This window comes from Carettochelys insculpta, chromosome 6, assembly GCF_033958435.1.
Source record: "Carettochelys insculpta isolate YL-2023 chromosome 6, ASM3395843v1, whole genome shotgun sequence".
NCBI classification, from domain to species: domain Eukaryota; kingdom Metazoa; phylum Chordata; order Testudines; family Carettochelyidae; genus Carettochelys; species Carettochelys insculpta.
Window position 1 is genome coordinate 84,882,191 of NC_134142.1, and position 12,944 is coordinate 84,895,134.

General features: G+C 49.5%; 1 protein-coding gene across 1 annotated transcript in view; it reads right to left on the reverse strand.

Annotated features, from left to right (window-relative positions):
- Window positions 1–446: 446 nt before the first annotated feature.
- LOC142015117 (uncharacterized) overlaps window positions 447–12,944 on the reverse strand; it is a 70,383-nt gene continuing 57,885 nt past the window's right edge. Inside the window, exon 3 of the mRNA XM_074998535.1 lies at window positions 447–1,015. Coding sequence (XP_074854636.1) covers window positions 447–1,015 — 569 coding nt within the window. The remainder of the gene's footprint in view (window positions 1,016–12,944) is intronic.

Genomic DNA, 12,944 nt, shown 5'->3' on the forward strand with positions numbered 1-12,944 from the left:
CAGGCCGCGGGGTGAACTCTGCCCAGGCCCCCGACTGCCTGCCCCTTCCTCCCCCACACTCCTGCCTCAACGCCCACACCACCATGGAGCACCCCACCGCCCCCCCCCCTTGTCCAGGAGAAACGACAGATCGAACTTGTGGGTGAACGTAAATGTTTTCTTTGGCTGAACCTTTTTTTTTTTTTAAATAGAAAAATATACACATGTGAAAGGGAAAGCAAAAAGGAGGGACAAACGTAACAAAAGCAAGATGGGCACAAATAAAACTATGTACAACAATAAAATCCAAGCAGGGTGCGCCATCCACAAAAGAAAACCAAAAAGCAGGGAGGAGAATGGGGAGAACTATTTACAGGGGGGACGGGGCAAGCAGGGGCAGCACCCACCCACCCAGTCCCCAAAGTCTGTCCATCGGGGTGGGGGCCACGTCCCGGGCCCCTCACCCCCTACAGGCCCCCAGTGGGCGTTCCCGGCCGGGAGCTCCGGCGGGCCTGCAGTCTGGTCCGCGGCTGGGTGGGAGCGGGCTCCACCGGAAGATATCGGCGCCGGCGAGTCTCGGGTGGCTCCAGGGGTCCCTCGGCGCGGTGGCCCTCGCAGGGAGGTGGTGGGGCGATGGCGGACGGGCCGGCGGCGGCTGGAGCAGCCGGTGGTGGGGCTGCAGGAGCGGCCATGGCGGGCGGTGGCACGGCCGGCGCGGCATGGGGGGCCAGGAAATCAACTAGACGGTTGACAGTGTCCAGAAGGCCCCCCCATGACTCTCGGCGCCAGGCCAGCGCCTGCTCCTGCAGCCGGAGGTGCTGCTCCGACACCTCCAGCTGCCGCTCCGACACCTCCAGCTGCCGGCGAAGGATGGCCAGCAGCTGGGGGTCTGTGGCCACCGCCGGTAGTAGGCGTGGAGTCCGCCGTCTTGCCCTCCGCGGGGCCGGTGGTTCCTCGGCCAAGGGGCTTCCCTGGAGCGAAGGTCCCGGAGGAGTCTCCGGGACGACCGACGCCTCGCCGGCGCTCTCTTCCGGTCCTTCGGATGGTGCCGGTGCAGGTGCAGGACACAGGAGAGGAGGGGGGAAAGAAGAATGGAGACAGGCGTTAGTGTGGTCCCCGAGCCGTGGCCTTTGTCCCCCCCGCCCTGTGCTGCAGGTTCCCCATCCCCATCCCCGGGAGATGCTGCTGTGATGGATGGGGTTCAGGGGTCCCCCTGCCCTGCAGCCCGTCCCCTGGTGGGAGCGACTCTCACTTCAGCCTGCAGGGTCTGAGAGCAGGAGAGGTTTCTTAGGCCACAGCTGGCCAGTTTCTGGCAGGAGTGACAGCACCAGCTGTCGGAAGAGACAGTCCTTCCAACTCGTCGTGGGGAGAAGACCCCAAGGGGGGGCCCCTCTGCGATGCAGCTTTCCCTCTACTCTGGCTGGCTGCCTATCAGCTCTCCCTTCCCCTAGCCTCTACCTGTGGCCCCCGCCCTCGCCCCCCAATTCCAAGCCAGCTCGGCTCCTCCCTCCTGTTTGTTCAGGGCAGAGGTGTCACCTGCCAGCTGTAGCGCCAGGATCCTCCTTTGGCCCTGGGAGCTCCTCGGCTCGGGTGGCTCATCTGTAGCCTGGGTCTCCCTTTGGCACTCCCCCCACTCCATCGCCTGCTGGTGCTGTGGGGTGTCCCACCCCCTCCGCCCGGGGGCCCCTCGAGGTTCCGCTCCCCCCTGGCCTGGGGATGGGGCATGGCACTGTCATGCAGGGTGGCGGGGGGCAGGGGCTGCTGGCTGCAGTGCTGTGAGGGCCCTGTCCCTGGTGTCCTTGGGGCCATGGCCATGTGAGCGTGTGGGGGGCCCTGGACACATCTCTGTTCCCCCCGCCCCTCCAGCCCCGGGGTATCCACCAGAGAGGGGTACCTACCTGTGGGTCCGCTCCCATGGTCCGGAGATCCCCGGGGGTCGGAGGCCCTGCTGCTGCTCCGGGATGGCAGGAGGAGGATCTGCAGGCTGGAATCGGTGGAGGAGGAGCCCCCCTCCTCCTCCTCCTCCTCCCCCTGCCGTGATGTCCCGGGGATGGCCTCCGGGGGGGGCCCCCGGGGTGCGGGGCTTACCTCCGGGCCGGAGCCCGGCTGCAGGGCCTGCTGGGGCTCGTCAGCCGAAGTGTCAAGGGTGGCCGGAGGCGGGGAGGTGTGCCGGGAGCCCAGGATGTCCCTGAGCTCCCTGTAAAAGGGGCAAGTGACTGGGGCGGCCCCAGATCGGTTGGCCGCATCCCGGGCCCGGGCGTAACCCTGCTGCAGCTCCTTCACCTTGCTGCGCACATGGTCAGGAGTGCGGGCAGGGTGACCCCGGGCAGCCAGGCCGTTGGCCAGCCGAGCGAACGCATCCGCGTTCCGTCTCTTGCTCCCCATTACCTGGAGCACCTCCTCCTCGCTCCAGAGCCCCAGCAGGTCCCGCATCTCGGCCTCCGTCCAAGAGGGGCCCCGCTGCCGCTTCCCAGACTGCTTGGTCCTCTGGCTCTGCTGGCTGCCCTGGCTGCCCTTGGGGGGGGTCCCCTGGGGGCGCTGGGGGGGCTGCTGGGCAGCCATGGCTGCAGAAGGGGCTGAGGGCTGGGCAGGCTCGCCACCGCGTGTGCAGGCAGGAGCCTGCACGTTCCCTCAGTCTCCTGCAGTCAGGGCGGGGGAGGGGCCCTTTAAGGGGCCGCTCCACGCGGCCACCAGTGAGCTGCGGGGCTGGAGAGAGCGTCTGTTAACCCCCCAGCTGATGGCCGCCATGGAGGACCCGTCAATTTCGACGTTGCGGGACGCGGATCGTCTACACTGTCCCTACTTCGACGTTGAACGTCAAAGTAGGGCGCTATTCCCATCCGCTCATGGGGTTAGCGACTTCGACGTCTCGCCGCCTAACGTCGAAGTTAAATTCGAAATAGCGCCCGACGCGTGTAGACGCGACGGGCGCTATTTCGAAGTTGGTGCCGCTACTTCGAAGTAGCGTGCACGTGTAGACGCAGCTCAGTGACCCAATTCTAACCCCATGCTAATTTATCCACATTGCTACATATTATCTTTCCCTGTATTAAATCATGTGTTATCAAACCTAGATTTTATAACCCTCAAGATAGGGACCATATGTTCATTCTTTCTAATGCTGTATTCACACCGATGGACGTATATAGAGAAGTAAAGAATAATCCTAATGATCCTGGTTTTCTGTAACATCATTTTTGTATAATTTTCTACAACTGTAGATTCATACAGTCTGTGGCTACACAAGCTCCCTCCTTTTGGAAGGAGCATGTTAATGAGGGAGTTTGAAAGATGCCAATGAGGTGCTGCCATGAATACCCAGTGCCTCATTAGCATAACGGCGGACGTGGTGATTCGAAAGTGCCACTTTGGAATTGCACACCGCCCATGTTGCTGGCTGCCTTTTGAAACAACACCCTAGTCTTTGAAAGCCCCTTCTTCCCAAAACAAATGGGAAGCAGGGGCTTTCAAAGACTTTGGGGGTCTATTTGAAAGGTCCCCGGCTACACGGACAGCACACAATTCAAAAGAGGCACTTTGGAATCGCCGCAGCCGCCATTATGCTAATGAGGCACGTCATATCCATGGCAGTACCTCATCAGCATCTTTCAAACTCCCTCACTAACATGCCCCTTCCAATAGGAGGTGGCTCATGTAGACACAGCCACAGAGTCTGCTAAAAAAACAGAGCAATATACTGCTATGAGTTTTCCAGACTCCAACGGCCAACTCTGCTAGTCTGTGAATAAAGTAGTGATTGTCAAGAAAAAAATATCCACAACAGACCTTGACCATTCATCTGCAGGTATTCCACTCTGGTCCTATGTACCAAAAAGCTTGAGCATCTACCACTTGAGCTAAAGAACTACTTCCCTTAGCTGTTAGCCACAGTTATGTTATGATTTTTCATAACAGACTCTTCTTCAGACCAGCAACTATAGGATGACAAAGTCCCAAACTGAGGAAATAAGGGTCAGATTTTTAAACCTAGGACGTGGCTTACAACAATTTGCAGGAGTTACATTTTCAAAAAAAAGAAAGACCTATAGCCTTAGAACAAAACAAAAAATTCAGAATTTGCTTTGACATTTTTTGTCATCTCCTCAACTCAGTGGCGGGGGAGGTGGGGGAGGAGTGGCTGTGCCTGCAGGCTTTACAGACTTTCAAAGTCCAGCTCTTCTACACAGGAGATGATCCATAGATTCATAAGACTAGGCATTTACAGTGAAATGCTACTAGCTATTTTATTAGAAAGCAAAAAGCAAAATCTATAGAAATCCATTCCATTTGCCTCTCTTGTTGTTAACATTCACCCTACAAAATTCTTTGTGAAAAGCATTTTGTTTCATGTGCTGGTTTGCCAGCTCATTAAGTGACTAGAAAAGGATAGTGGGAAAATACTATTTATCTCTGAGGATCAATCTATTATGGAAGAAAATATAAATATTACAGTAACTGAGCAATTATCGAGCAATTACAAAATATATACATTTTTCCACATTTATGCACATTTTTCCACATTTATTAATGTTTTGCAGTTATTGAATATGCCAAAATGGAATAATTTACTCCAAGTAAATTAAATATGCTGATAAATTCCTTGTCCATCATCTACTCATTTTTCACAATTAATTCATCATGTGAGCAAAATATTAAAATGAATCATTTATCTGTCCAAACAGCTGGTACAACTTAATTCTGCTGTGAACAATGGGAGAAATCAATGATGGGAGAAATCAATGCTGTCATACACTATTTTAAATTGCTCCCATTGATATGGCATGCTTATCGTTCTGATAATATTAGTGTATATTAAAGGACCAAGACCTGTGATCAGAAGGGTACAGCATTAAATAATGTTTATTACATTCTGAAGCTCTCTTCAAAATGAACTTGTAGGTTTTCCTATGAGTCTATCCCTGCTTACAATGTTAGACATTATGGCATGTTTGTGACAGTGCTGGCTGCTGAATATATAAGACAGATCTATACAGCAAATTCATTCTCATGTGGGCGATGAAGAAAGGGAACAAAAGGAACCATGCAGAATGCTGTGTGTGTTTTGTTAAGAAGGTCAAGGTGCTTGTTAGTAGATCAGAGCACGTTGTGATCAGGTATGTTGCAAGCTTCAGAGAAATCAAGTGGTATTTGTACAGAGGTATATTTCTTATTAGTTGCCATGAGGAAGTAGCCTATTAATTCTACTAGGGCAGTCTCTGCACTGTGCCTGGATTCGAAAAATGTTTCTGAAGCATTTAGTATGTTGGCCAATGGCACATGTTGGAGATTGGTTATCATTGCATTTTCATCAGGTTTCCCAGTGGAATGGGAGAGTGGAGAGGCACAGAGGTTTGTGCATCCAGTGTTGGCCTCTGAAGAATTAGATTACTACATATTTTTTCAGGGATTTTGGCATATATGTTTTCTGAGTCACATCTGAGTTTGGTGTCATGGTGAGGTGACTCTTGGGAGAACACCAACCTGATCTTTGTGTGAGATCAGAAACAGACCCATATTATATAGTAGAGCATGGTCCAATTCTCCAAGTTAGAATATGGTGTGAGTTTCACTGAAGATTGATGAGTCATTTATTTTGAAATATTGAGTTGAGACCTTTGTGAATTTATAGCAAACAACATTAAAATCACAAATTATTCTAATCCATTTAATATACAAATTATAATCCTGGTTATAGTGACACGCCAAATGAAGTTCTTCAGAAATAAATAGTAATAACTTCACTATGGCTGCATCTACACTACAAACTTACTTCACAGTTAACTTTGGAGTGAGGGGCTTCTTCGAAGTAGCCCACAGAGCGTCTACACACAATTTTCCTTACTTCGAAGTAAGGGAGGATAACTTCAAAGTCACTATTCCATTCCCAGGGTGGAGTAGCGGCTTACTTTGAAGTTAAGTGTGTGTAGACACTCTGTACTCCTTACTTCGAAGTAAGGAGTCCTCCAAGGAGACCCCCCCTACCCAGTGACGGAAACACCTTGGCCAGCCCAGGCAGGGTTCTATGGTCCCTGCCAACTGCTTTAAAGGAAGCAGCTCCTCAGCAGCTCCAGGCAGGAGTCTGAGAGTGTGCCACAAGCAGGGGCAGCATGCGCTCTCTCTCGGACTGCCCCTGCGTGGAGCACCAGCTGGCCTCAGCACCACCATGGTGGCACGGCAGGACTCCCTTGCCCCCTCAGAGGCCCCAAATGACAGGTCTGAGGGCTCACAGGGCCTGGGCAACAGCCGTGCCAGGAGGGGACCCTCCTGGACTGAGGAGGAACTGAAGGACCTTCTCATTCTGTGGGGCAAGGAGGAGGAAGAGGTCCTTTGACAAACAGATGGCCACCAGCATAATGCACAGCCTTGTGGCTGGCTGGACAGCAACCTCGCCACCCTAGGCCACTCCAACTGCGCGAGCAGCAGCATACGCATTAAGGTGAAGGAACTCTGCCAAACTTACATAAAGGCCTGCAATGCTGCCAGCTGGTCGGGAGCAGAGTCCATGCACTGCCCCCACTACAGGGAGTTGCACAGGCTCCTGGGGCCAAGGGAGGTGGCCCCCCTGAAGCATCTCATGGACACTGCTGGTCTCCCACCCTGCAGACAGCAGCAAGGAGGTGTGCCCCTCTGGCACCACCAGCCCCCCACACGGGGACCAGCCCACTGATGACTCTAGCGATGAGACCTTCATCATCGCTCTCCCCTCAGGGACACCCAGACAGGCGTCATCAAGCCAAGCCTTGCCCGAGCCCTGTGAGGTTGCAGCTGGTATGTTCAGGGCGAGCGGGACATTGCAAGGAATGGGGACAACCCCAGAACATCCCCACAGCCCACACGCCTGAGGATGGGGGAGGGAACACGGGCCAAGCCTCACTGAGCAGGAACCCCTGGACATCCTGGATGTCATGGGCCATCAGGTGGCAGGGGAGCAGGACAGAGGGCAAGGGAGCGGGGGCTCTGGCCCCCCAGGGTTGGGAGCCAGCACTCACAGGCTGTCCCTCTGTCCCCTTCTGTCTCCACAGGTCCCTCACCAGTCAGCCACCACTATACAGCTGAGTGGGCTGCGATCGAAGGGGGCCGAGAGGCCACCCCATTTTCCCAGCCCACATCCCCCTATGACCATGTCTGGACCTCCCACAGACGATGCTGGAGGGATGATGAGGCAGTTGCCAACCAGGCAGTTGTGTGGAAGGTGGCTGGGGTGGTCCACAACTGGCTGGAAATGGAGTGGGAGGTGTGGGTGAGGCTGGCTGGCAGCATGGACACTGTGGCCCAGGCCTTGGCTGCCATCTTGTCCAGCTTCCTACCCCATCACCTGCCCTTCCCACAGCTGCCCCTCCAGCATCCTTCCCTCCTGCAGCCTCCCCTCCAGCAGCTGCCCAATGTTTGGTGGACCTGTCACAAGACAAGCACCTCAAGCTGTCCTGGTGGTTGTTAGTGGAGGCAGGTGCACCTGGCCCAGCCCCAGTGCCCGCGCTGCACACCTTGTGGAGGCAGAGCCCGCAGCACCCCCACCACAGCCCTACCTCCCCTTGATCCCAGCCACATCACAGCCCCACAGGGGGGGCAGACCTGGGGCAGTAGGGGTGGCTGTGGCTGACGTGGCTCCCAGCTCCCCCACCCTTCAGGGTGACTGACTCTACTCCCATCCCAGCCCCCCCTCACAGTTCAGTCGCCACACCTGGGTCCCCTCCCACTTTGGTCCCCCCATCCCAGCTCCTCTCCCACTTCAGTCCAGCTTTTCATAAGACAAGTCTTATAACTTAGAGGAATTTATTTTATGTGTTATCTTAAATTAACCTCTGAATCATTTGAGGTCTGTCACATTTTTATCCCATCCTCTACCCAACACACTTACTGTAGCAATTACAACACCATCAATAGTAATAGCAGTTGCCTGGACTTCTGTATGATGGATTCATATTGTTTCACACAAATAGAGCCTTGCTTTTCCTTATAAGCCATGTCTACGTGTGCATGCTACTTCGAAGTAGCAGCACGAACTTCGAAATAGCGTTCGTCACAGCTACACGTGTTGGGCGCTATTTTGATGTTAACATCGACGTTAGGCGGCGAGACGTCGAAGCCGCTAACCCCATGAGGGGATGGGAATAGCGCCCTACTTCGACGTTCAATGTCGAAGTAGGGACCGTGTAGTCGTTGCGCGTCCTGCAACATCGAAATAGCGGGGTCTGCCATGGCAGCCATCAGCTGAGGGGTTGAGACACTCTCTCTCCAGCCCCTGCGGGGCTCTATGGTCACCGTGTGCAGCAGCCCTTAGCCCAGGGCTTCTGGCTGCTTCTGCGGCAGCTGGGGATCCATGCTGCATGACAGGGTCTGCAACCAGTTGTCGGCTCTGTGGATCTTGTGTTGTTTAGTGCAACTGTTTCTGGGAGGGGCCCTTTAAGGGAGCGGCTTGCTGTTGAGTCCGCCCTGTGACCCTGTCTGCAGCTGTGCCTGGCACCCTTATTTCGATGTGTGCTACTTTGGCGTGTAGACGTTCCCTCGCAGCGCCTATTTCTATGTGGTGCTGCGCAATGTCGATGTTGAACATCGACGTTGCCAGCCCTGGAGGATGTGTAGACGTTATTCATCGAAATAGCCTATTTCGATGTCACCACATCGAAATAAGCTACTTCGATGTAGGCTTCATGTGTAGACGTAGCCATAGACAGCTTTATAAAATAATTCAGTCTACTACATTCCCTTGTCTATAGAATCCTCTATTTGACAGTCAACTACATATTATGTAAATATGAATCTGAAGCATGGAAAATGTTAAGTGTGTCTTTGGCCCAATTTTTTGTCACCTTTAAGCAGGGTATTGTCTTCTAATACAGTAGCAAAATTTGAATGCAAAAACTGCACATATATATTCCTGCATTCAAATGTAGGTGTGTGTTAAACTGGGCAGATTCACTGTCTCATGTCTGAGTAGGATTTTGGGTTCAGCTCAGCTGAATGTGGGGAAGATACTTTAAAGGTAGAGTCCATGTAGCTTGACTTTCACCTCAGCTACTTACCCAGGCAATTCCCCTTTCTTTCCATTATTTCAGTTTTTTGACAAGCAAATAGAAATGAAAAGATAAAGGCTGACGGGCTCAATTTGTCTCAGGTCTGTAGCCAACAGTCACAGTGAAATGATAAATGCACTCCAATAAATCATACTGTGGACATCGAGCTCCAAGATGGGCTTTATTTGTTCTTTACCAACAGGCAGAGAAAAAGAAACAGTGAGTCTACCTAATCCTTCCCCCACCCCCCAAAAAATGATGTGACACTGTTTTCCAAATCGACACAAGACATGCAGATGTATTTACTGGCTAGTGATACGTTTCCATGCATGAAATGTCAAGTATATACCTTTTTCTCGGAGGCTTAGTGATAAGGTTTTAATCTTTGGGAAAGCCTCAAATTATATTACAAGTATGTTGTGAACAACAGCGTGACCACAGGAGAAGTGAGTGGACAGTTTTTAAGCACACCACACATGGACTTCTATTGCATTTGCTTTGTGGCACTATACAGCAATTCATATATTTATTAATAAGGGGCCCATCCAGGTACTTTTGACTTTTTTCCAGCCTGTTACCTGGGGCTATTAAAAAGATTGATTCAAGTGTTTCCTGAGAGTGGGAGTGTAGCATATTAGATTTTAAGATTTTTTTTTTGTTTTAGATTTAGATTTTTAGACTAGATTATGTGCCTGATTTTGGATTCCTTGTGACCAGCAGGCTTCCCCTCAAAACAGACTTGATTCCCATCACTATGTTGCTGTATCAAATCATCTGCATAACTGTTTTAGATAGTCAAGGTAACATTATTTTGTACTTTACTGCTGGTGAAGAAATGTTTCCTGTAGTAGCTTGTTTAATGGCCTTTCTAGTCTATTTTAAGTGTCTCTGGCTGGTTCTACACAGGCCACTTCCTTCAGAAGTGGCATGCTAATGCATGGAGGGAAATATGCTAATGAGGCACAGATGCAAATTCCCTGCGCCTCATTAGCATAACATCATGTGATTTGGAGTCCAGAAGACCGTTCTTCCAGATTCCAAAACGCTGTGTAGAAGCGTGGCCCCGAGGAAGAAGGGGCCTCCAGAGAAATGACTTCCTTCTGGAAGCCCCCTCGGGACCATGCTTCTGCACGGCTTTTTTTTCCAGACTCCAAATCATGTGACATTATGCTAATGAGGTGTAGGGAAGGTGCATCCATGCCTTATTAGCATCTTTTTGCTTCGGAAGTGGCCTGTGTGGAAACAGCCTCTAATACTAGATCTCCCACCATTTCCAGTTGGAAATAATTTCTCTTTCTAAGAGATCTTATTCTTTGGAAGTGTCCCCAATAATGGTTTAAATGTGCCTTTTACTCCTGCTACCTCTGTCAAAAAGACTTCTTCAACTTGAAGACCCTTTCCTGAGAAAAGAATGGTATATCTTGGTGTCAGGTTAGCCTTTAGTTAGTATTGTGAGTCTTTCCTGACTGATACAGAGGCCTATTGGTGGTTGTCTACTCTGTGTCAGCAACTCCTATCAGGCCTGGCAAAATCACCAAACCTAACATAGTTCTGTGATCATATTTACCTATAAGGAACATGACATGAACTGTTAGAAGGAAGCTTGTGTGGTATTGGTCATCATAAGCATTGCAAGATGTTTGTAAACAGGATATTCAGGAAGTTTTACTTATTGTGACATAGCTTCCAATTCTACACATAGTGGATCCTGCACTTTTGGGTATCAGTGGGCTGCATACTCTTGCTTCCCTTCTGGGGAAAATAGCAACCTCCAGTGTGACTGCCCATTTCTGTGCCTCAGTACAGATTACAGTTTAACCCCTTTGCTTTCTGGCAGCGGTGTCCAATAGGAATTCAAAGATGGCCACACTTATGTTTCCTGTGTTTCCATATTTGCCACATCACTCCCACTCCTTACTCTAAATAAATGCTCTCTCCCTCCCCTAGGGCCTGGCTGCCCCAGAGCCAGGCACCCCTAGCCTCCTCATTCTAATTCAATGCTGGTGACTCACCAGAGCCACCAGAGATGCTGCTGAGGGCGACGATGCTGCCACCATGCACTCCTCCCACTAAGCATTGGGGTGCCTTCATGGAGCAGCTGGATAGCACTCCCTGCATGCATCTTTCAGGTGGAGCCACATTTAAAGGCTCCAAAAACCGCATGTGACTCGAGAGTCGTATTTGCCACGGCAAGGTTTCCTATTTGCCACATGTGGCTAGTGGTGAATGCATTGGACACATCTGCTTTAGGGGCAAGCCATAGTCTCATTTACCCACTCTTGTCATTGGCTAGCAATGGGAAAAGTGCGGGGAGAAATCTTCTAGTCTCTAGTGGCAAAAGACTTGTCTCCATTGCATTTAGTGCACTCTAGTTAGCCTAGCTCTAGTGAGTAGGATCACACGACAATACACTGAAGGTGATTTAATTGGTAGAATGGAGCCATGGAACTAACAGTTGATGAACTGTAATTCAAGCTGGTCTCCATCACAGCGGCATTAGTAGCACAAGCATCAGTCTACACTCCCATATCTCCCCTTGGTCCAGTTATTTTGGGTTTACAGCACTAATTAGCATGAACTAGATATTTTTGTGAGTGGATAGTTGTCAAGTTGTGCCTGGAGTTAACAATACTGCCCAGAAAAGCCCACTGATAAAAGTATCAAATAGAAATTCATGCATTGTCTGAGGAAAATGAAACAAACCAAAGCCCACTCTGTTGGCTTTAGGGAGGAAAGTTTGAGAGACATGAAATTGAGAAAATATTCTTGATTTATAGAGTTTGCTCACTAAACACAGTTGCATCCCTTCACATGCTACCTGTAGACTCATTGAATAACTGTTATTTTCAAGCTTCAAATGTCACTTGGGGCTCAATCTGAGCCATCTGTGGCACCATTTAGTTGTTTTTCCAGTTGAGCAACCATGTGGAATAAAATGGACTGACCTGAATTTCACCTGGGTTGCGGGGAGAAACAATCAGCCAGTATCAAACAGGAGATTTTTAGAACATCTGATCCTCTTAACTGTCAGTAAGGGAATTTCAGAGACAATAGAGCAGATGAACTTGACTTGCATGTTTTTTCTCTTTCCTATTCCAAAATCTGCTTAGATGTTCAAAGTTTGTAATCAGCTACCACAAATGCCATACACAGAACTTTTGTTAAAGCATGTTATTAAAAATAATCCATCATCATCCACTAACAACTGAACACCTTAGCGGTGATAGCCAAACTGATGGCCCAAGTTTTATGGGAAGAGTGAAGGCAACAAATTCTAATTGTTATGCTTTCTTCCCCCAATTTTATTGGTTGTTGTTTGTTTTGTTTTGTTTTGTTTTTTTGCATGCCATTGGCAATGCATAGAAATATACATGTGCATGAATAAACGTGAAAACCTTTTGGTTAGGGGATGGAATGTTTTCTATACTCCTTGTTTCTAAATGATTATTCACTGTCTGGACTTCTGAAGTTTTTTATTTGCCATGGTTTCAGATAGAATTAAATGATTTCTTTATGCTTCTACAATACTATCCACAAAATTAATCCAATAAAAGAAAAAAATGGATAGCTCTGAGTTGAAAAACTTGTAAAAATCAAGACATTTTCAATGTTCATCCACTTAACCCTTACATTGAGAAAAATCCCTAAGTTTCACACTGTAAAATTGCTATGAAATCTATCACATTTTTCTGAAGTTAATAACATTTGTGTTTTAATCTGTATGTATAACCAGGTCTGTCTGAAACTCTTCACACATTCAGAAACTGTCATCTTCAAAAGTCAGGAGATATCAGAATCTGAATTTTCATTAAAAATAGTTTGCAACCCTCACAGTTGTGTAAAATTTTCAAAATACCATCCAAGTATAACCAATGCACTGATGCCTGCCTGAGTCTTCAGATAATCTGAAACAGTTGTTATAAAGCATGTGTTTTGTCCCAATTATTTATC